The sequence below is a fragment of the Lepidochelys kempii genome, chromosome 1, assembly GCF_965140285.1.
Source record: "Lepidochelys kempii isolate rLepKem1 chromosome 1, rLepKem1.hap1, whole genome shotgun sequence".
In the NCBI taxonomy this organism is placed as follows: domain Eukaryota; kingdom Metazoa; phylum Chordata; order Testudines; family Cheloniidae; genus Lepidochelys; species Lepidochelys kempii.
In genome coordinates this window covers 206704855-206729714 of record NC_136380.1, presented here as the reverse complement: position 1 = coordinate 206729714, position 24860 = coordinate 206704855, and the positions used below count along the sequence as shown (strand labels likewise).

Here is a 24860-nt window from a genome sequence, read left to right as displayed (position 1 = left end):
ACCCTAACAGTAAACCACACACAACCAACCACAATACTGATAAATGCAAAAGTAATGTACATTGGAAAACATAATCCAACTATACACATAAAATGAGGGGGTCTAAATTAGCTATTACCACTCAGAGATCTTGGAGTCATTGTGGATAGTTTTCTGAAAACATCCACTCAATGTGCAGAGGCAGTCAAAAAAGAAAACAGAATGTTGGGAATCATCAAGAAAGGAACAGATAATAAGACAGAAAATATCATATTGGCTCTACATAAATCCATGGTAAGCCCACATCTTGAATATTGTGTACAGATGTGATCACCCCATCTCAAAAATATATATATTGGACTTGGAAAAGGTCCAGAAAAGGGCAACAAAAATGATTAAGGGTATGGAATTAGGGGTATGAGGAGAGACTAATAAGACTGGTACTTTTAAGCTTGAAAAGCAGACAATTAAGAGGGGATATGACAGAGGTCTATAACACATCATGACTGGTGTGAAGTAAATACGGAAGTGTTATTTACTCCTTCTCAAACACAAGAACTATGGGTCACTGAATGAAATTAATAGGCAGCAGGTTTAAAACAAACAAAAGGAAATATTTTTTCCACACAACACCCAGTCAGTCTGTGGAACTCCTTGCCAGAGGATGTTGTGAAGGCCAAGACTGTAACAGGGTTCAAAAATGAACTAGATAAATTCATAGAGGATAGGTCCATCAATGGCTATTAGCCAGGATGGGCAGGGATGATGTCCCTAGCCCAGAGGTGGGCAAACTTTTTGGCCCAAGGGCCACATCGGGGTTGCAAAAAGGTATGGAGGAGTGTTAGATACGCTGGAGGGTAGGGATAGGATACAGAGGGACCTGGACAAATTGGAGGATTGGGCCAAAAGAAATCTGATGAGGTTCAACAAGGACAAGTGCAGAGTCCTGCACTTAGGACGGAAGAATCCAATGCACAGCTACAGACTAGGGACCGAATGGCTCGGCAGCAGTTCTGCAGAAAAGGACCTAGGGGTTACAGTGGATTAGAAGTTGGATATGAGTCAACAGTGTGCCCTTGTTGCCAAGAAGGCCAATGGCATTTTGGGATGTATACGTAGGGGCATTGCCAGCAGATCGAGGGACGTGGTCGTTCCCCTCTATTCGACATTGGTGAGGCCTCATCTGGAGTACTGTGTCCAGTTTTGGGCCCCACACTACAAGAAGGATGTGGAAAAATTGGAAAGAGTCCAGCGGAGGGCAACAAAAATGATTAGGGGCCTAGAACACATGACTTATGAGGAGAGGCTGAGGGAACTGGGGATGTTTAGTCTTTAGAAGAGAAGAATGAGGGGGGGATTTGATAGCTGCTTTCAACTACCTGAAAGGGGGTTCCAAAAGAGGATGGCTCTAGACTGTTCTCAGTGGTAGCAGATGACAGAACGAGGAGTAATGGTCTCAAGTTGCAGTGGGGGAGATTTAGGTTGGATATTAGGAAAAACTTTTTCACTACGAGGGTGGTGAAACACTGGAATGCGTTAGCTAGGGAGGTGGTGGAATCTCCTTCCCTAGAAGTTTTTAAGGTCAGGCTTGACAAAGCCCTGGCTGGGATGATTTAGTCAGGGATCGGTCCTGCTTTGAGCAGGGGGTTGGACTAGATGACTTCCTGAGGTCCCTTCCAACCCTGATATTCTATGATTTTATGGAGGGCTGGGTAGGGAAGGCTGTGCCTCCATAGACTGCCTGGCCCCCGCCTCCCATCCACCCCCTCCCACTTCCTGCCCCCTGACTGCCCCCCTCAGAACTGCTGACCCATCCAACCCCCCCTGCTCCTTGTCCCTGACCGCCTCCTCCAGGGACCCCCCCCCGCTCCCTGTCCCCTGACTGCCCTGACCCCTATCCACATCCCCGCCCCGACAGGCCCCCCGGAACCCCTGACCCATCCAACCCCCCACTCCTTGTCCCTTGACTGCCCCCTCCCGGGACCCCCATCCCTAACTGCCCCCCAGAACTCCTATCCAACCCCCCCTGTTCCCTGAGCACCCCCGCCCCAACCTCTACCCCATCCAACTGCTCCTTGTCCCCCGACTGTCGCCCAGGACCTCCTGCCCCTTATCCAACCCCCCCTCCCCCTTACCACACCATTCATATGAGCAGGACAGGCTTATTGGAAAGCCTGGGAGGTGGGCGGCCGGAAGCCACACTGCCCGCGTGGCGGCGTAACTCCAGGGGAGAGGGGACGGCAGGGGAGGGGCCGGGGGCTAGCCTCCCTGGTCGGGAGCTATGGGGCCGGGCAGGACGGTCCTGCAGGCCATAGTTTGCCCACCTCTGCCCTAGCCTGTTCGCTAGAAGCTGGGAATGGGCAACAGCAGATGGATCACTTGATGATAACCTGTTCTGTTCATTCCCTCTGGAGCACCTGGCATTGGCCACTGTCGGAAGACAGGATACCAGGCTAAATGGACCTTTGGTCTGACCCAGTATAGCCGTTCTTATGTATGGGCAAGAGCAGCATGCGATGAAAGGCTACTTACTACCAACAAGGATACACTGCTTTCTTCTCCTTTGAATTTGATTGTGATACTGAGCTTTCATTTCTATACTGCCTTTTACCCAAACATCCTTACAAGTATTTACTTTATAAACACTGCTCCTTGATTGTACAACTATATAAGTAATACTGCATCCATCACCAAAACACAGCCAACCACTGGGGCAAAAGGTGGCAATTGTTTAATATCTCCCAGCAACACTACAGAACAGTTGAGGTCAGGAAGGAAAGAATACCATGTTCTATTCAAACTGAAAGGGAAAAACTAAAAAGACCATGTAATTACCCATGTTGAAATTTCAAGAAGCAACATGGAATCTTTGATTACAAACTATAAGGACTTTGGGTTTGACTTTTGTACTTCATTCCAATATTAGCACCTCTTGAAGCACAGTGCCCCCAGCTCCAGGAAAACCCAGGAGAAAGATCACAATCACCGAAGTATGTTTCACTACTGAAAAGCACTGCATTTCCTGAAATTCTGGACCCTAAATGATGAAAGAAAAAACAAAAGCATTTGATGCTTGCACCATACCTGTCATGGGATCAAACAGCTGATTGGCCTCCAAGTCTGTGAAGGTGCTGAAACAAATAGGACATTTGAAGGAGGCACGATTGGTGGAGTCTCTCTCGTCTGTCTCAATCCTCCTCCTCATGTGGTCCAGCTTGTACTTCACCACATTGACCAGCAGACGATAATTGATGAAGTAGTAGTTGTGCCGGGTGGTTTTGCCATCCGGAGCTGTCTCCACTCTCATCCTGCATTTGATGAACTTGTCCCCCTTCAGAGTGTTGAGAACTGCCCGCAGTTGCTTCCGATCAAACTTTAGCAGCTCCAACATGTCCTCCTCCTTTACGCAAGGATTCCGGATGAGGATGTCCAGCGCCAAAGCATGTTCAATGCCATAAAAACCACGCACCACATACTTGGCAAGGCGCTTCAGAGCCGCTGGGACTTCAGTGAGGACGTCCGGGTCTGTCATATCAGGTACGACACTGAAGCTTCATGTATACTGCAAGGAAAAGAAGATGGACTATAAATTATTTCCCCTCATTTAAACAGTTTTGATCCAGGTTACCAAAACCTAAAAAAGGAAGGACCACTAAAAATAATAGTTTTTCATCTTCCCTTCCCCATCCCTCAACACTCTCTTCAGGTATTAATAATGCAACTAACAGCACAGTACGATTAGACAGTGCACAATTTCCACTGCAAAATGGGAAAATTTTGGTGATTTTTTTCTACCGTACCACCTAATAGATTTCAGTTCCACCTACTCTGCTGTAACATTAAATATCTCTTCCCTTTGAGCTTTTATAGAGCTACACGATCAGCTGAGACTTACAATTAGGAAGCAAGCACCAAAAGACTACAGCGAGACACATCATCACACAGAAATAAGTCACAGTTTGACATTTGGAGAGAGTTTAATGAGGGAGTTCTCCAGGTGAAGGAGGAGTGATAACATGATGATTGGGGTGAGTTTGTTGTCTGTCTGTGTGCTTGCAGTGTGCCTGCCTGCCTGCAGTTTATAGTGTGGTCTGGTTGGAGCACCATGTGCTGAGCCTAAGGCTTGCCAGGCAAAGCTGAGAGCTTTGATCCCTAAACCCTTTAGGATCTGTAAACCAGTGGATGGGTCTACTCAGGGAGAATTGGGGGTTAAAAAGCCAGCTTCTAAGCAACCAGAGGACTAGCAGGGGAGTTTAGAGAGGGAGCGTGAGAGCCAGATACATCTCCATTCTCTAAATGTAGGCCAATAAACACTCTCCCCTTCCCCCCCCCCACGCCCAAAAAATAGTTGCAGGAGTAAAACTAATGCAGGCAGAAGCCTAGCAGCTAAGCGGAGCCTGCCCATTTTATTGCACTGAATACAGCATGTACGATTACCTGCGTTATGGGCAGGAGGCATATGTATGTAGTCAATACAAGCAGTTTGTATCACAGGCTCTTGAGGCCAGAGTAGCTGAACTGGAGGAGCTAAGAGAGGTACAAAGACAATACTTTCCGGGACACAGTAGAGTGGTTCTACTGCCTCTGTGCTGTTGAGGAGGATGAAAGTCTCAGGGAAGGAGAACATTAAAGTGGAGCGGAGGGAAATGATGTCATAGTTGGGACCCTTCTTCCAGATGATGTCATGGTATTCTCACACACTGGGGGAGGGGACCTCAGTTGTTCGGCAGAGACCAATAATAGTAATGGGGGATTTGATCATTAGAAATATAGATAGTTGGGTTTGTGATGACCAAGAGAACCGCATGGTGAATTGCTTGCCAGGTACGAAGGTTGCAGGTCTCTCAAGACATCTAGACAGACTTATGTGCACTGCTGGGGAGGAGCCAGTGATGTGGTTCATGTAGGCATCAATGACAAAGGGAAAAGTAGGAGACAGGTCCTGGAGGCCAAATTTAGGCTGCTAGATAAGAGATTCAAGTCCAGGAGCTCCATGGTAGCATTCTCTGAAATGCTTTCAGTTCTACCATCAAGGCCAATTAGACAGGCAGAATGGCAGGGCTTCAATGCGTGGATGAAACAATGGTGTATGGAGGAGGGTTTTAGATTTATTAGGAACTGGAGAACCTTTTGTGAAAGGAGGAGCCTATCCAGGAAAGATAGGTTCCACCTAAACCAAAATGGAACCAAATTGCTGGCATATAAAATTAAAGAGGGTCACAGAAGAGTGTTTAAATTAAGGGCGGGGGAAAGCTAACAGGTACAGAGGAGCACACAGTTTGGACAGAGACATCCCTTAGGGGATCTTAACGGGGATCCTCTGTATCCTACTAACGAAGAGAGGATAGAAGTTGATAAAGTACAAATGGGAACTGAAGAGAAACATTCAAATGAAAAGGAGTCCCATTCAATTACATCACATGAAGGCAGACAACTAAAGATTGACAAATTCTATAAGTGCTTGTATACATATGCCAGAAATCTAAATAGTAAGATGGGTGAACTCGAGTGCCTGGTATTAAATGAAGATATTGCTATAATAGGCATCACAGAAACTTGGTGGAACAATGGTAATCAATGGGACACTAATACCAGAATTCAAAATATATAGGGATGAGAGTAGGTTGTAATGGTGGAGGTGTAGCATTATATGAGAAAGAAAGCATAGAGTCAAATTGTCAGGGTTCCCTCCCCACTCTGAACTCTGGGGTACAGATGTGGGGACACGCATGAAAGACCCCCTAAGCTTATTTCAAAAACTTCCCCAAGGCACAAATCCTTCCTTGTCCTTGGACGGTTTCTGCTGCTGCCACCAAGTGAGTTAGACAAAGATTCAGGAAACGGACCACTTGGAGTTCCTGTTTCCCCAAAATATCCCCCCAAGTCCCTTCACCCCCTTTCCTGGGGAGGCTTGAGAATAATATACCAACCAACTAGGTAAACAAGGTGAGCACAGACCAGACACTTGGGTTTTTAGGACACTAAAAACCAATCAGGATTCCCCTCTAGGCAAAACTTTGAAGTTACAAAAAACAGGAATAAACCTCCTTCTTAGCACAAGGAAAACTCGCAAACTAAAACAAAAAATAAGCTAACACATTTCCTTGCTATTACTTACAATTTTTGTAATCTTGGATGCTTATTTCAAGTAGGGTTTTAGGAGATGGCTTTTCCTACCCTGGTCCCTCTCTGTCCAAGAGAGCGCAACAAAGAGAGCGCAAAACAAAACCTCCCCCCACAGATCTGAAAGGATCTTCTTCCCTGATTTGTCCTTTTGGTCAGGTGCCAACCAGGTTATTTGAGCTTCTTAACCCCTTACAGGTAAAGGAGGGATTTTATACTACCCTTAGCTGTATGTTTATGACACAAATATCGTAAAAATCTTAAATGAATCAAACTGTACCACAGAAACTCTATCGATGGACATTCCATGTTTGATCAACAAGAGTATAGCAGTAGGAACATACTACTGACCACGTGACTGAGATGGTTATGGTGACTATGAAATACTCAGGGAGATTAAAGAGGCTATATAAATAGAAAACTCACTAATAATGGGGGATTTCAACTATCCCCATATTGACTGGTATATGCCACCTCAGGACATGACGCAGAGATAAAATTTTTAGACACCATTAACAACTGCTTCTTGGAGCAGCTAATCCTGGAACCCACAAAGGAAGAGGCAATTCTCGATTTAGTTCTAAGTGGAGCACAGGATCTGGTTCAAGAGGTGAATATAGGTACAGCTTGGTAATAGCAACAAACCTGGGGGGGGGGGGGGGAAGGAGGTAAAATACCAAAGAAACCCACCACAGTAGCATTTAACTTCAAGAAGGGGAACCACACAAAAATGAGGAAGCTACTTAAATGGAAATTGAAAAGAACAGTCACAAGAGTAAAATGCCTGCAAGCTGCATGAAAACGTTTTTAAAAACACCATAATAGAGGCTCAGATTAAATGTATACCCCAAATAAAAAAAACAGCAAGACCACCAAAACAAAACAAAAAAAAACAAAAAACAAACAGAGTAAAAGAGGCTGTTAGAGGCAAAAAGGCATCCTTTAAGAATTGGAAGTCAAATCCTATGGAGGAAAACAGAAAGTTGCATAAACTCTGGCAAGTCAAGTGTAAAAGTATGATTTGGCAGCCCAAAAAAGAATTTGAAGAGCAACTAGCAAAGACACACAAACTAACAGCAGATTTTTTTTTTAAATACATCAGAAGCAGGAATCCTACAAACCAATCAGTGGAGTCACTGGATGACTGAGGTGCTAAACGAGCACTCAGGGAAAACAAGACCAGCACGGAAAAGCTAAAAGAATTATTTGCATCAATCTACACTGTAGAGCAGGGGTTCTCAAACTTTAGTGCACCGCAACCCCCTTCTGATAACAAAAATTACTACATGATCCCAGGAGGGGGGAACTGAAACTTGAGCCCACCCAAGCCACACCGCCCTGGGATGGGAGGAGGGGGGCGCAAAGCCAAAGGGCTTCAGCTCCAGGCAGGGAGCCTGTAACCTGAGCCCTATTGCCCAGGACTGAAACCCTTGGGCTTTGGCCCCAGGCCCCAGTAAATCTAATCCAGCCCTGGCAACCCCATTAAAATACAGTTGTGACCCGCTTTGGGGTCCCGACCCACAGTTTGAAAACAGCTACTGTAGAGGATGTGCGGGAGATTCCCACACCGCAGCCATACTTTTTAGGTGACAAATCTGAGGAACTGTCCCATATTGAGGTGTCAATACAGGACGTTTAAGTGATAAATTAAAAAGTAATATGTCACCAGGACCAGATGGTATTCACCCAAGATTTCTGAAGGAAGTCGTATATGAAATTGTATGTAACCTATCACTTAAATTAACTTCTGTACCAGATGACTGGAGAATAGCTAATGTCATGCCAATTTTTAAAAAAAGCTCCAGAGGCAATCCTGGCAATTACAGACCAGTAAGCCTAACTTCAGTACCAGGCAAACTAGTTGAAACTATAGCGAAGAACAGAATTATCAGACACATAGTTGAACACAATTTGTTGGGGGAAGATTCAACACAGCTTCTGTAAAGGAAAATCATGCCTCACCAATCTATTAGAATTCTCTCAAAGAGGTCGACAAACATGTGGACAAGGGTGATCCAGTGGATATAGTGTACTTAGACTTTCAAAAAGCCTTTGACAAGGTCCCTCACCAAAGTCTCTTAAGCAAAGTAAGCAGTCTTGGGATAAGAGGGAAGGTCCTCCCATGGATCATTAACTGATTAAAAAGATAGGAAACAAAGGGTAGGAATAAATGCTCAGTTTTCAGAATAGAGAGAATAAATGGGGGGGAGGGTCCCCCAGGTATCTGTACTGGGACCAATGCTGTTCAACATATTCGTAACTGATCTGGAAAAAGGAGTAAACAGTGAGGCAGCAAAGTTTGCAGATGACATAAAATTACTCAAGATAGGTAAGGCCAAAACAGACTGCGAAGAGTTACAAAGGAATCTCACAAAACTGAGTGACTGGGCATCAAAATGGTAGATGAAATTCAATGTTGATAAATGCAAAGTAATACACATTGGAAAACATAATCCCAACTACACATTCAAAATATTCTAAATTGGCTATTGCTAGGGTTGTCAATTAATCGCAGTTAACTCACGTGATTAACTCAAAACAAATTAACTTGATTAAAAAATATTTGTGATTAATTGCAGTTTTAATCGCACTATTAAATTTAAATGGGTATTCTATTGTTTATTACAAATATTTTTGATGTTTTTCTACATTTTCAAATATATTGATTTCAATTACAAGACAGAATACAAAGTGTACAGCGCTCACTTTATATTCTTTTTATTACAAATATTGGCACTGTAAAAACCAAAAAAACAAACAAACAGTATTTTTCAATGGACTGTAGTGCAGTCTCTTTATCCTGAAAGTGTAATTTACACACGTAGATTTTTTTGTTACATAACTGCACTAAAAAACAAAACAATATAAAACTTTAGAGTCTACAAGTCCATTCAGTCCTACTTCTTGTTCAGCCAATTGCTAAGACAAACAAGTTGGTTTACATTTGCAGGAGATAAATGCTGCCCACTTCTTAATTACGTCACCTGAAAGCGAGAACAGGCATTCACATGGTACTTTTGTAGCCAGCATTGCAAGGTAAAGAAGACATTTTACATTGTTTTATATTTGAGTGCAGTTATGTAAAAAAAAATAAAATAAAAAAAATCTACATTTGAAAGTTGCACTTTCTCTCTGCCCCCCCGCTACAGCCCTGGGGCTCGAGGACCTGTCAACCTGCATGCAACCCCAGGACTGGAGGACGTCTCAAGCCCCCACTATAGCAGGCGGGGCTGGAAGTGGGATCCAGGGACCAAGTTTGTTCCCCAAGGGGGCCCACAAATATGTTTGGCACCAAGCCCAAAACGGTTAATCCGGCCTTGCTCATAAAGATCTCTTCTTTCCAGTTAAGGAGAGCTACTTTCCAGCTGATGGCTGTTCATAAACTTAATTAGAATAAATGTCTCTGCACCCCCTACCATGGCCCTGGGGCTGGAGCTCTCTGTGTCCCTTCTCCTGCCGCAGCCCCGGTGCTAGAGTCATTACGGGCCCCTTCCCAGGGTGGACCTGACATGGGCGTCATAGTAAACCTGGTATTGTTTATGAGACATTTTCTTAATCCAAGGGAATTTAAATTGGGATATTTCACCATCAGGAGACAGTTTTACCTGTCTTGGTGTTCACTTCCATGAGTCCTCTCTGTCACCTTCCACTTCTAGAGCGGACAGACCACAATTAAAGGAGGAGGACGAAATATATAGAGAGAAAGCCTGCACTAATATCCTGTCTTGTCATTACTATCACAAACCCCTACTCTCCCAAACCATGAGATCCAGGACTCATATTCTTCAGAGCTGACAGGGAGCACCATCACCCTGGCAGCAAGAAAGCCTTCGATGTTCTTCATCTGAGCACACTAATGAGCCATCACTGTGCAATCACTAAGCCCTGCACGTGACTCAACAGCTGCTGAATCACCTGTCAGCTGAGATTGCTTAGGATTTTGCTCGCAATTATTTATAGAACAATACCATGCTCTGCAGCCCAAGAAAAGCTTGCAAACAGTGAGTTCTTGGTACCTGACACATGCACAGACCCCCTCTCCTTAGTGACAGCTGCCTTTCTGCCATTACCAACTCAAGCGTTGCCTCTTTTCAATCCCCCTCCAAACCCCACTGTATCCCTTCCCTCCCTCATGTCTTTGCTGCAGCTGAAGATTATGCTCCTCTCAGTTTACCTGACCTGATGATCTTGGTGGCTGAGTAATTAGGCTTTATATGGTACAGCTCAATAATAAAGAAGTTAAAATTGGTCTATCCCTGGCCTCCTTCCTCCTCCTCAGTTCTTGCAGAGTAAAAAAAAACAAACAAAAAAAATCATTCCCCCATTCTCTCCTGGCACTCCCTTCCCCCATGCTTTTTTCCTGACTCAGGGCTGTATCCTGCCCTCAGCTTGGATACCGAATGCCCACCAATGTGAATAGGTTGCATGCTACAAATGGCAGAAAGAAGGCAGTGTTTGGATATCCATCTCCAACTCCTCTGTGAAAAGTAAACCCATGCCATAAAATCAATCAGATGGGGCATTTTAACAGTTAACTCTCCACATCCCACATAAAAAAAGTACTACACTGAGTAAATTTTTAGAAGTTTCCTCTTACTAACATTATTTATCTCCACTAGTTAGCATTGATAGGAGTCTTAGTGTAAATGGGCCATCAGTGTTCTCCACCAGCATGGAGTCAAAAGGGGGAAAAAAAGTAACACTCTCATAAATGCATATCTAGAACTCACTTTTTAGGTCTTCCTTCTCTGTGTTCATTCCCATTTTATCTGTTCTCTTTAGAAAATCAGTTTGTGCTTGATCCAAACTCTTGACTCTTTATACTTCAGTGGACAGCCCCACCTACTCAAGTGCCAATTTCTCTGATTTCTTCTATGCCATCCTCTCCCACACAGTTCTTCCATCTTAACAAACCTGCTCAGCACGTGACAATATGAGTTCTCCTAACGCACTCTCACACTTTCCAAGAATTGCAGCCACGTGATGCAGAGATGTCAGCATGACATTGTCACTAAGGCAAGGGAAGATGCCTTGCAACATATTTATTGCTTTGGGGGAGAAATATTGTCTTTGAAGAGAGTGAACACTTGAATGAGCCAGTGAAATAGCTTGGTTTATACCAACTACAGAGCTACAAAGTTCAGCCCCTCCCACAGATACCAAAAAGCAGGGAGTCCGAGCAACCTTTCAATACAAAGTCAGGCCACTAAGGCAAAAGCGGTGACTTGGCATTTCCTATCCATGCTAGAAATGAGGTCTCTGCCCTTTCCAAGGAGATGACAACATGTGTTCCAAGTCACCTAGTGATGAGTTCTTCCAGTCATTCACTCATTAAAATGGGAACAAGGTGAAGGAGGAATATAACTGGGCTCTTGGAAACTCCCTTTGGTAACCTAACAGTAATTTGCACTTGACTGAATGTGGCATGGGAAATAGTTGCCAGTGACAAATGTGTAAAGACAAAGCTGGCATTAACCCATAAAGATCAACTCCACTTTTCAAACAGCCCTGTTCGCATGCCCAAATAGACCATACTTGCTTTAATCCCTATTTAGCCTCCTATTCACAGTATTCCCAGATTACAAGAGGATCCCTTAATAGTGAGGGGCACAGGCAGGGGGTGACGTGAGTTTTGACCCAACAGAGGTAGCCCAGAAAGGTGGTTTAGGTCTCTTAATAGAGTATGGCAGGAGCACAGGAGGTAGAGTTCAGGCAATTGCTGAAACATTAACTGAAATATTTACTGCATTTTAAGCACTTCATTGCTCAGATACAGATTATAGTAAATGTAGATTTCTGCTGGAATAATCAACTACTTGCTCCATTAGGGCAGGGGTAATTCATGGCTATCAATGCTTAGAGGACACCTGTTTTTTTATCCTCATGTTCAAAGAAGTATCAGACAACTTCCCACTTTCCTTACTAAGGGATGAGAGTGGAAGCAAGAGACATCAGACCACCTATGATAGTCTAGTGAAAGTGACACTGTCACTCCCATTAATGTCTCAGTTTCTCCAGGAGTTAGTGACATATTTTAAAAGGATTCAGGTTTTGTAAAATGTAAAATGTAAATGTAAATGTAAAATGTAAAATTTCTTTACATAGGTAGACAAAGCAAAATATTTTGTAACAATAAAATGCTAAACAACCCCTAAAACTGGGCTGTGCCATGGTTGTTTTAGAGTGAGAGAAGTAGGAAAAAGTTGCATGTCAAACAAGAATGATTTATCAAGACAAATTTACAGTTGCATGGGACTAAACTCTACTTTTGGATGAGCCTGCCAAGTTCAGGATGGATAAAAATAGATTAAAATAACATTTAAAAATCAGATTTTTAATTTAAATTTAATACAGGTTTATGTTTTAAAAATAAAACAATTTAAAGTTAATTTGAAATTGACAACCTACTTTAACATCTAACATTATAATCTATTAAAATCATTTAAATTAAACATAAAAAATAATATTAAGCAGTACGTTTGCTGCCAAGTTTTAAAGAAAACTAAACCACTGAACTGGTGGGAAGTCACTGGCTAAGCACCAGAGTTTGTTGAAGTGCTAGCCCAGTTTTTGATAGCAGTAGCCTTTTCTGCAGGTGCAGAGAGAATATTTTTTTCATTTCTGTTTATTCAACCAGTTCAGTTCAATGACTAGTTCATTCAGAGTTAAGAAACCGATTAGGAATTGAAAAAGTGGAAAAGCTTATTTTCCTTTTCCAATCTAAGAATAAAAACAAAGTGTGAGAGGATAAGATCCATTAGTTCTAAAATCCTGAAGGAAACAGTGACCAGAAACAATCAGTTCAACTCACTAACTACATATAATGCTTCCTTTGTTTAATAAGTCAGTTTTAAATGCAAAACATGTTTGATAAATTTCTTACGTGCCTAGCTTTTTAAGGTAGTTTTATTAAATAAAGAAATAAAATAATGTTTTTGTGCATTTGACTGAATTTGAATTTCCATCCAAATAGAGCTTGACACAAAATAATCACCAAAAAACCCCCAACCAATCTAGTAAACAAGAAATGCATCAAAACTTGAATGTAAAGTTTAAGAATCTTAATAAATGTAAGTTAAACTGTATAACTGTTTAAATAAATGTGCTAAGGTATAATGCATTAGGGATGTAAATACCATTTAAAAAGTTAACCGTTTAAATGATTAAAATATGTTATTTAAACAATTAAGCACCTGGGGACGATCCTGCCGGCTGGCGTGGCTGGGACTGGAGCTGATCTGCCTGAGGCCTGCTCCGGCCAGCCCGGGGCCACTGGGGCTGGCGCAGGGTTAACGGTTAAGAGAGGTGAACCGGTAAGACTATTGCTTACCGGTTAACCTTTTACATCCCTATAATGCATCCTCCTGGTTAGCAAAAAGAAGCACCAAAATTTTGTGTTAAGACTATATTCAGTTGCAAAAAATTAACATTTAATGGCTTACCAACTAATGAGAATCATTAGGAAAATAACTAAAAAGCATAAATGCAAAACAATGAAAACTATTATTTAAATCAATGTTTCCTGCTTGCTGGCTTAAATCATAATTAAAATTGGTGATTTAAATTGCTTTGATGTCAATCAATCCACCCTGCCCAGGCTCTCCCTTAAGTCACTGTAAATCAAGGGTGCATGTGAAGGCAGACTCTGCTGTAGGCCTTTATTTATTCAAATTCATTAATTGTGCTTATTTCAGGCTCTAGGCACCTTATCACATTTCTATGAAGACCTATTTTAAATAAAGCATGTCAGAGCTGAGCGAAGGGCGAAACCCATAGTTTCAAAAGAAGCAATTCTTCCCTCCCCACAAAAAAAAATCTGACCTCAAATATCCGCTCTCATAACCACCCCCACCCCCCTCCGTCAGCAAAAGACTAGCTGGGAGGGGAAGTATCTAATGACATGTCCAAAAGTCACTAAATACAGGTTGCTGTGGAACAAGGAGGGAACGGAGTTCCAAGGACAAGAACCCCTCACCTAAAGTATCCTGCCACCAGCCCCCCTCCTTTTTGAATCAACATATTTGCAGTGTGAGTGTGGGTCACTTGCCAGGTTTATCTGGGTATAACCCATTTAATCATTTCCCTGTCCTTGGAGGACCTCAAGGTACACCTTGGTCCCTCCTAATTTCTGCCCATACCAGGTAATAGTCTAGTCTCCTGTGGGCTCATTTACTTGGGCGTCTTTTCCATTGTTGTGTTTAGTGTGCTGATGGCCTGTAATATACAGGAAGATAGACAAGCTGATCCAGTGGTCTCTTCTGGCCTTCAACTCTATCGATGTCTACACAGCAATTAAACACCCATGGCAGGCCTGGGCTACCAGGCTATAAACCTGCGCTGTAGACGTTTGGGCTCAAGCTGGAACCTGGGCTCTGGAACCAGCCCCCTTGCCCAGCTATGGCACCCCAAAAGTTTTATAGCCCTATAGCCCCAGCCAGAATCAGCTAACCCAGGCCAGCCACGGGTGCTTGCTTGCTGTGCATACCCTATGACAGGGCAGGGGGTGGAGTCTCAAACGTTTTTTTGCTGGGCCCACCTTTAAAAATATTTAAGGGTGTGACAACCCCTCCCAAAAAATGACAACCCCCCATGCCATCCTTACTTTTGCACTACTTCTGGCAGTGGTACTGCCTTCAGAGCTAGGCATCCAGCCAGCAGCCACCGCTCTCCAGATGCCCAGCTCTGAAGAAAGCGCAGAAGAAAGCGTGGCAATACCGCGACCTATAATAGCCTTGTTACTCCTTTCTGGGTTAGGGCCCCCAGTTTGAGAAACACTGCCCTATGATTATCACAGAGCATAGGTGAAAGACATTTTCTCCACAGACCCTGTTCAATAAGTGGGCTGCGGAATTCTGTACTAGGTACAGTTTCAAAATGCTTTTAAGGTACAGCCTCATGTAGTGCTTAAATTTTAAATACAGTAGCTTAAACTTAGAGTTGAGAAAGGTCCAAATAAACACAGCCTTCCTAAAGGAAAGGGCACAGCTTTCTTGCAAGTACAGATGATAAATGCATGTGGCAATCATTGGTACTTCAATATGCAGTAGCAACTAGGGATCCAACAAGATTCCCTAGATTGTACACACTGAAAATGATGGACTTAATTTAGCAAGAAGGGCCAGCAGATTTTCCACTATTTCCTTTAACTATTACCCCTCATCTAGCAAATATACTTTTGTGTAGGCTGAACCTCACCCGTTAACCGTCCTCTATGCCCCAAATATATAACCCTGAGAGACGTAGTTAAGCCATCTTACGTCCAAGTATAGACATCGCTAGTTCAACAGAAGTATTATTCTGTCTGTCAGCTACCGCCTTGCAGGGAGGGACCCCTTCCATTGCTGTAGCAAGTGCCACTGTAGTGCTTGTAGTGTAAACATAGTCTTAGACTTTTTCAATGCAACAGTGGTCACTTTCAAGAGACAGAAATATAAAGCTCAGACGTAAGCTTACTGGATACTTTGCAGCCCACACTCTTCCTCACTAACCCCCCATCCCAATAAAATGTTAAGGACTAAATAAATTTCTGCAGAACAGCACCTTTGTGGTAGACAGGCAATTGTCCTGTATCTCTTTCAGAGAAGACCCAGATAGTAAGAAATAATATCACCAAAGGGAGACCTATTCAACCCCCCCTACAGTATGCAAATTAGTTGACAATACTGAAGGCAGATGACAGACCTAAAAATAATCATGGACACTTGATCTTCCACCACCACCAATGCAACTTGCATATTATACTAAGCCCTAAAACCAAACTGCTTATAGGCAGGAACATGAAAAATCTATATGCAGCTGGAGTTATTTTGCCACAGACTTCTCAATCTTGCCTCAAATATATGAGATTTGAGATAGAGCAATGGTTAGAGAGCATATCAGTATCAAGAGAATTCACTGAGGAAGGGTCTAATGAATTTCTTCTTTAAGAGAAGTTGGCACCTTGCTCTCCTGCCACAAATAACTATCAGTTCTAGTAATGGTCCCCAACAACTTCTTGCTGACTGTTGCTGACTCGAAGGACATGGATCCAACTCACAGTTGGTAGCACATGCATCCTCAGTACCTCCAAAGCCCAAACATCCATCACAGGTTAAAATTCAAGTGAGCAAGACCACTGCCTCCACTTCCAGTTCTCAAGCGTACACATGCAGAAGCTAAGCTTGAATTCATTATACATGCAAAGAAATCTGAAGAAATTTCATAACAAGCATAATGGACATGGAACTGTTTTGTAATAATTTATGAATACTGTATACAAACCTAATTATTGGGGATGTTTACGTATGAATCTGTTGATTTAATAATGGGAAAAACAATGGCTCCAGATAAGTCATTGCTTGGTAAGCCCGTAGCAGGTTAAGAAACAATGCTGGACAGGAAGAGACATGGAAACACAAGATCAAAAGCACTCTAGAAGTTTAAAAAGGGACTCAAAAGAGAGGGAGGCAGTCGTTGGGGAGATCTTCCAGGAAACCAGGCTGATACAAACACCCACTGGCGTATATGAAGTTAGGCCTGCCTAGGTGATCATCAGGGGGTAGCAAGCCTTTGGTATGATAGACATGCTTGTAGACTGTTTTAAAATCCCCCTTTGCTCTAAATGCTTTGTTCTTATTGTGAGAATAAACAATTTTGTTTAAAAAGACTGTCTGGTCACTATATACACCATTGGTCACAGATGCTCAAAAGGGAAGAACCACAGATGCCTAACCCAGTAGGACCAACTGTGTAGGCCTAGTGGATACATAGGGTGCTGCAGTCCATGACCTAATCTAAGAGTGGGAGAATTGTGGAATTCCCCCCCAAGTGAAGTGAAGACATGAGGTCTAGCACTTGGAGAGACCAGAAGGGAAGAGGGACAGCTAGCCCTTTAACAGTTACAGCAAAGAACTGTCATTGGGTGCAAAGAGCCCAGAACAGCCAGCATATAAACCAGATGGAACAGTTCCACCACCCAGGACTTTGCCAAAGCTATGCAGGAAACAGTGAAGCCTTTTTTCACCTTATTTCAGCCACAACAATTATTTCAAGAACTCTTTGCCAAACAGAATTTCTGCCAGTGATGCCTCATCCATCTTCCTTCCCACTTTACTTGACTAACATGGGAGGACATAAGTGAGGATAACAGCATTTAGAAGCCAAAAACTTGGGACAACAATGTCAGCAAGATCAGTGACTTTAAAAGAAATATATTTATTTTAAAAGTCAAGTGGCCATTTTTATCTTCAACTTTTATTTGGTTACTACACCTGTAACTTCTCATTTATTTTAGTCTACATCATTGAGGTTGATAAAATACTAGAGTTATACTGATTCCTTTAAAAGAAAAGGAGTACTTGTGGCACCTTAGAGACTAACCAATTTATTTGAGCATAAGCTTTCGTGAGCTACAGCTCACTTCATCGGATGCATACTGTGGAAAATACAGAAGATGTTTTTATATACACTGACCATGAAAAAACTGATTCCTTTAGTGACTTTCACCTAGGGGTCTCATTCATTAAGCCTCATGCTGCTCATACGTAGAAGAGAACAGAAGGAGAAAACTGAGGCAAAAAGATGAAATGACTTGTCCAGTCACAGGCGAGTCACTGCGAAAAAACAGAGAACCCAAAGTCCCAACTCCATTTTCCCCCAACCACTAGACTTCAGTCTCTGCTTATAAATATTAGAACTTATGACTGACTCACAATATGACTCACAGTTTATTTTAATCCTCTCCCCATCTTTCACAACCTGCTTTCTGCATCTGTTATATTCATATTTTAGATTCGTTTAATACAGATCAAAAATCCAGAGGCCAGGGACCATGCCTTTTTAAAAGTCTCTGACAGCTGATATGCAAAGTTATGGCATTACATAGATAACAATACACACTCTCCCTCCATGATCCAGGTTGTCCAGTATCCTACTTGTGCAGCCATGTAAGAGTCCCAGATTTGATTGCTGGCTTCTTCCTCAGCAAACCTGGTGAAGTTTAGCTTGAAGTCTTCCAGTGGATGAAAAGCTGAAGCTGATGTGACCATTTTTCAATCCTCCTTCACAAGGAGGAGTGAAAAGAGGGAAAATAAGCTGATTCCACAGAACGGCAGTGGGGAAAATTCCATTCATAGAAATGTCTAATTAGGATATGTAACTTCAATATATTACCCTCAAGCACAAATCTCCACCAGCTGCCTATTTCAGAAGCAGGTAAATGAGCATCCTTCCTAATCTCTACACTGTTCTATCCTTTTCTCCACCATGGGCTACAGATCCTTCTTCTTGTTCCCACCATACAAAACTGCCTCTACACCAGACTAGTTTTAAATACCATAGCTTCTCTCTGATACTTCCTGGAGCATTCCAAATCCGACTTCCTGGAGGCTCCAGCAAACCCTGTGCTCAGTCTCTTCAAAATGTGATCACTGCACCTCCTTTCTCCTGCTTTTCCTCATCTATAGACACCATGAGAGATTAGCTGACATACTTTTTTATATTTATGTTTACTAGAGGACTCCTCTCAGCAGAAGTGGAAATTAGAGGGGGGGAAATAATAGATTAAAGTGAAAACAGATCAATTTCTTTTAAGTCTGCCATCTCATAATATAAAAGCAAATGGTCACATAAGTTAATGGTATGTGATTTTAGAAGAAATAAAAGGGAATATTTTCACTGCAGTACATAAAGATCCTGTGGGATTTGCTGAAGATGGTTAGAGTCCGATACGGTGATTGGAATTAAGAAACACCTGACTAAATTTGCAATTAACATTTGGAACCAGAGGCAGTAAAATGACACAAAGGTAATGAAGTCCCCACATTTCAGGGTATAAACTGAACACTGCAGGATCAGAGTGTAATTCTTTCACGTGTATGCAAACTCAACCCTGTGCAACAGTAATGCTTAGCACATATGCAGCACTTTTCATTCCACAGATCTCAAAGCACTCCTCAGCGATGGAGAAACATTACACCATTTTGCACATATGGACACAAGCAGAGAGAGAGAGAGAGAGAGAGAGAGAGAGATTGATTTGCTCAAGGCCACACTGAGTCAGTGACAGAAACAAGGAACAGAACTCAAGTCTTCCCATTCTTATTCTTGTGTTCTAGTCCCTGCAGCACTGTACAACTGACCAGCTTTCACGGCCGGGACTGTCTATTTCTCATGCAGCAGATATTGATAGCCACTGAAGACAGGTTACCAAACTAAGAAGACCAGTAGTCTGACACCGGATATGTATATGTTCCTAAGGATTGTATAATCGCATAGGAATCCATGAGTACCTACAATTATACTTGACAGGTTTCAGAGTAACAGCCGTGTTAGTCTGTATTCGCAAAAAGAAAAGGAGGACTTGTGGCACCTTAGAGACACTGTAGCAGATGCCAGCAGAAGAATCTAATCCTCCTCCACCAAAAGTATAACTCGTGGGACCACAATGGAATAAATTAATTACTTCCAATGAAGTTAACAATCTGGTGGGTCAATTTGAGTAATATGTTTCTCATACAAATCTCAGAATCCTTTCTAAAAACTCATATGATTTCACTATCACAGTCCAAAGAGCTTAATACGTTCTCCTTGCACAGTTTCTGACAAACAGGGAGATAATGCCTTTTTTAATGCCTCAGACACAACTGGACCTAGAATGCTTTATTTGGTATTAGGCACCACATTACCAGAAAGAAATTGACAAACTGATGAGAGGTCAGAGAAAAGTAACAAAAGTGATCAAGAGGCTAAAGGAACCAACTTATGTATTTTATGAGGAATGATCTGGCTCTTCTAATAGTGTAGCTAAGCAACAACTAAGTGGAGGCATAACAGCTTATGAACATTGGGTGTAAATACAAGGAAGGGAGATAAAATTAAGGTGGTTGAAAAGATGTGCTATGAGTCTTAATTTCATGCCATTACTCCAATCAGGGAGACTGTACCAACCACAAGAACTAGCTAGAGAGAGGGGTAAGTCCTATCATTTGGAATCCAAGATGTTCATTTTTGCAGCAACATCATACTGCAAACTTATGGCTCCCTTGCTTTCTATCACTGCCTCCTGGTCTTTTATGGCATTCCTTCCTCCTATTGTATATTGTTTCTGATTATTCCCCTCCCCCAACTATATTAGCTGAATTTTTCCTAACCTGAATCTCCGAGTTTTCAGTTCATGATTCTAGTCGCCCAGCCTAGATCCCCTTGTATAATTTCTCTATCCCCACTATGCCTTCCCTCCCATCCCGCTGCTTTTTCCATGTCTGTGATGTAATTTTTTTTTGTATTTTTAAAACGAAACGCCTACATCTTGGGTCTGGAACGACTCAGCAACGTCTCTCCAACAACAAGGTGTAACCAGAGACTAGGAAAGGATCGGGTATGAAAGCGATCAGTCCCCCCACGCAAAACATTCATGAGCTGGGGGAGCCGGATGCAAGGCAGAGTTCACCGGCCAGCAGACGCGTGCAGGACTGATGATGAGCACGGCATCAATAGGGCCCAAAGGGGAGAGGGGGGCCTGCCGGGGGTCTGCGAGGACACTGGGCCGAAGCCCGCTCCCCGCAGAGAGCCCAGCCAGCCCCGCACAAAGCACGTGGCGCGTCTCGCGGGGCGGCCGCGGCAGCCCGAGGATGCCCCGGCGCCGTTTAACCCCCTTCCCCGCGCGCGCCGCGGGCCGGCTTTAAAAGCCAGAGAACGACGCGGCCCCGCTCCCCCGGCAGCGCCGTCCGGGGAGGGAGGAGGGGGGGGCGCCTCCGCCTGGAGCCAACCGTCGGCGCCGGCGCCGGGAACCCAAGATCTCAGCACAAGCCGCCCCGCGTGCCCGGGGGCAGCGCGCGGGGAGCAGCGGCAGCGGCAGCAGCCGCCCCCCGCGCTGGGGCACGGGACTGACCTGCCGGCCGCTCCGGGCTGGCTTCGTCTCCAGGCGGCGCTTTCGGCAACTCCGTCACCTCACGTCATACACAGCTCTCGGCGCACACCTATGGTATCACTCCGCCGGGCCGCCCCTTCCCCCACCCCGGCGGCGCACCCCTGTGACGGACACCCGAGGTGACCCACCCTCGCCAGGGCGCGAGGAGATCGGCTCCAACCAAGCGGGAGGGAGAGCGGGGAGCCGCTGCCCAATCCTCGGCTGAGAAGGGGATTGACAGGGCGGCGCACCAATCGCTCTCGGAAGAGCGCCTCGACCCACATGTGCCAATCAAAAGCGAATGCGGCAATATAGTGGTGCGCGGGAGGGAGAGGGCAGCCAATTGGTTGAGTGAATGGTCCGAGAAGAGGGGGTTATGATCGGCTGCGCCGGGAAGGGGCGGTGCCGTGTGAGGCTGTGTTGCTAGGCAGGGTAAAATGGCTGCGTTAGACAGAGTGAAGGTGCTGGTGCTGGGGGACTCAGGTGAGTGACTGAGTGAGGGTCCTCCCCACCCCCTCACCCGCACAGGGGCGGTTCCGCCTGTCGCGTGAACGAGTGTCCCAGCGACACGCGGGCAGCGGGGACCGCTCCTCCCCGGAGCGGTTCCCTTCGGCCCCGCCCTCCCCCCTACGCCAGGCCAGCGGCACCCGGCTCGCGCCGCGGGTGGTGTGAGTCGCCGCTGCCGAACCGCGTCGGGACCTGCCACGTGCCCCGGCTCTGACGCGGCGGCCGACGCACGTGTCTTGGCAACAGCCCTGGCGCGCGGGCCGCTCGCGGCGTGTGTTGTGCGGAGGCCGCGCGGGTGCCCAGGGCGGCCCCGCCGGCTCCCTCGCCGCGAGGCGCTGCACGGAGCTCACCTCTGAGCTGCGGCTGGGCATGAAACGGCCGGAATCCCGCTTTCCAACGTGAACCTTCAGCAGCTTTCCAACGCTTCGGATCAGCGCAAGGCGCCGACTGGTTCCCCTTTGGGCCCTGAAGGTAAACGGGGACAAGTCCAGCCCCAAAGGAGACTTCCTGTAAAAGTGAAAAAGGGGTGAGAGTTGGGCCCGACAGTCGAAACTCCTTCGGCCTTCCCATAGTGTCTGCCCTGCTGTGTCCTCATCCTCACCTTCAGAACAGCCCCCTTGTTCCCACCCTTCACTAAGTACATGCGTTTCCAGATTGGCTTTTTCTTAGTGCATCCTTTGACTGAGCTCATGATCGCCAGAAGAATCCTGTTAGTTTCAGGTTTCAGAGTGGTAGCTGTTCCTCTGTATCAGCAAAAACAAGGATGAGTCATTGTGGCACTTTAGAGACTAACAGATTTATTTGGGGCATAAGCTTTCCTGTGATAGAACCCACTTCATCAGATGCATGGAGTGGAAAATACGGGAGTAGGTATAAATACATGAAAAGATGTGAATTACCTTACCAAGTGTGAGGTCAGTCTAATGAGACAATTCAATTGACAGCAAGCTACCAAGGGAGGAAAAATAACTTTTGAAGCGGTAATGTGAGTGGCCCATTTCAGAGAGTTGATAAGAGGGTGTGAGTAACAGTAGAGGGAAAATAGGGCTGGGGAAATTAGGTTTAGGTTTTATAATGACCCAACCACTCCTGGTCTTTATTCAGGCCTAATCTGCTGGTGTCCAGTTTGTAAATTAATTCCAGTTCTGCAGTTTTACGTTGGAGTCGGTTTTTGAAGTTTTTTTGTTGAAGAAAGTACCAGCAACACCCTTCTGCCATGTACGTTGGTCAAACCGGACAGTCTCAATGCAAAAGAATAAATGGATACAAATCTAACATCAGGAATCATAATATTCAAAAACTAGTCGGAGAACACTTCAGTCTCCCTAGTCACTCAATAACGGACCTAAAAGTGGTACTTCTTCAACAGAAGAACTTCAAAAACAGACTCCAATGTGAAATTGCAGAAGTGGAATTAATTTGCAATGTGGACATCAGATTAGGCCTGAATAAAGACCGGGAGTGGTTGGGTCTAGCCCATGAAAGCTCATGCCCAGATAAATTTGTTAGTCTCTAAGGTGCCACAGGGACGCCTCGTTATTTTTGCTGTTAGTTTCATGATCTCCCTATGGAAGGGTGCAGCAATTGGGTAGCTGTATCAGGTGTGTTCTGATACTATGGTTTAACTTCTTATGGTAGGAAGCGATTTTACAAGTCAAGTCTTCAGTAAGAAGCCAGGTCTAATGGGATTGGGTAGCAAATGAGAATTACTGTAAGAAACAAAATCGTATCATTCTAGTTTCCAAAGGTTCCACTACATATATTGTTACGTAGTCATATAAGACCAGATGAAGGCCATTAGAATATCTGGAATGGTTTAATGACACTCTCTCCCCAAAAAAAAAAAAAAAAAAAATTAAATTAAAAAAAATATAATTCTTTGAGTCAGAGGAGGACAAACCTTTCCAAGCAAAAGAAACTCAAACAAACCAACAAAAACCATGGGAACAACCAGAGGATGGGGATGTACAACAGCCACTGTCAAGTATAAAAGCAACTAATTATGCTTTTAATTTTATATGTTCCATAGTCATCCAGTTTTTGCTTAAACATATTTTCGCAATCTTTGACTGAAAATCCATTCTATCTCTTCACTATTCCTTTATAAAATTCTCTTTTGTCTTGTTCTGGTCTGTCCAGAAATTTCAAGTAGATTGTTAAGCTATGACCTATGTTAAGTTACCAGATACCATGAATGATGAGCATGGTGTAAATTCTTAAAAGTAAGCTTAATTTTAGAATAACTTAGTTTAAATATATTAATCATGTCCCTTCTTCATTGTTTCTCCCCCCCCCCCCCAGTGTTATCACTCTCACGGCTATTTAACACCCACTAATCCTTTACTATTGTAGTTGCCTAATGCTGCACTCTCTCCAATTCAGTTAGATTTTTTTCAAATAGGGTGCAGTAGATACTATGGTTCAAATGTGACTTACCCATTTCTATATAAGCAATAGCACAATGTTTTCAGACTTATGTATTCCTCTTGACAAAAGCCTGTATACTATTATCCTTCATTTTACAAACCTCCATATTTATAGGGTATGTCTACAGTGGAGCTGGAGGTGTGATTTCCAGTTCAGGTAGGTGTGCTAAAAATAGTGTAGCCTGAGGCTGTACAGGCAGCAGGATGGGCTCGCCACCCTGGTTAAATATCTAGAGCTTCAGACGGGATTGTGCTTGAGGCAACTAGTGGTTCCCACAGCCCGTGCAGCCACAGTTATACTGCTATTTTTAAGCACGCTAGCTCAGTCAGCTAGCACATGTACATCTGCCTGAGCTGGAAATTTCACCTTCCACTCTAATGTAGAGATACCCATCGTGTTCCTATCACCAATATTTTCTTTACTGCTGCTGCACACATAGACATAGATGTCTAACAATACATCTAGGTCACTACCCTTTGCTATAGTAATTAGTTCATTGCCATTTAAGCTATACTTAGCATCAATACTATTTCTACCCAAATGCATCATTTTATACTAAAATGTGTTATATTTAGAATTCCACTGTGGAGCCTTTTTGCCAGATTTGCCAAGATTATTCCAGCCTGTTCAATTGATCTAAGATTACGCTATCCTCACTCTTGAGTCTTAACTATACTCCTATTTTGGTATCACTGGTAAATGTAAAGATCATGCATTGTCAACTATGCAGCTTCAATTTATGTTTGTTTTTTCAGGTGTTGGGAAGTCTTCACTTGTTCATTTGTTGTGCCAAAACCAGGTGTTGGGAAACCCATCTTGGACTGTGGGCTGCTCAGTGGATGTCCGAGTAGGTGAAACTTTCTAAACTTGTAGTGCATAGTGTGTCTGTGCTTCAAAAATTAGAAGAAGTGAACCATCTAATCTCTGACACTGTGGG

At 43.8% G+C, this 24860-nt stretch overlaps 2 protein-coding genes across 10 annotated transcripts in view; one reads left to right on the top strand and one right to left on the bottom strand.

Moving 5' to 3' along the window:
- The window catches only part of GTF2E1 (general transcription factor IIE subunit 1), a 97166-nt gene extending 76048 nt beyond the window's left edge, over positions 1–21118 (bottom strand). The window contains exons 1-3 of one of the 4 annotated variants that reach the window (XM_073309620.2): positions 20972–21118; positions 13296–13466; positions 3064–3541 (exon numbers count right to left, since the gene is read on the bottom strand). In XM_073309620.2, coding sequence (XP_073165721.1) covers positions 3064–3511 — 448 coding nt within the window. In that variant the 5' untranslated portion in view covers positions 3512–3541; positions 13296–13466; positions 20972–21118. Of the gene's footprint in view, positions 1–3063; positions 3542–3874; positions 3983–4416; positions 4440–13295; positions 13467–20971 lie in introns of those variants that run through there. The other 3 variants (XM_073309614.2, XM_073309628.2, XM_073309626.2) reach the window with 3 other exon arrangements.
- Positions 21119–21323: 205 nt separating this feature from the next.
- RABL3 (RAB, member of RAS oncogene family like 3) overlaps positions 21324–24860 on the top strand; it is a 43966-nt gene continuing 40429 nt past the window's right edge. For 3 of the 6 annotated variants that reach the window (XR_013634541.1, XR_012154692.2, XM_073309633.2), the window contains exons 1-2: positions 21332–21472; positions 24679–24770. Coding sequence is in view for 4 of the 6 variants with exons in the window: in XM_073309633.2 (XP_073165734.1) it covers positions 21427–21472; positions 24679–24770 (138 nt within the window). In the remaining 2 variants the exon portion in view is untranslated. Of the gene's footprint in view, positions 21473–24678; positions 24771–24860 lie in introns of all 6 variants that reach the window. The other 3 variants (XM_073309648.2, XM_073309639.2, XM_073309657.2) reach the window with 3 other exon arrangements.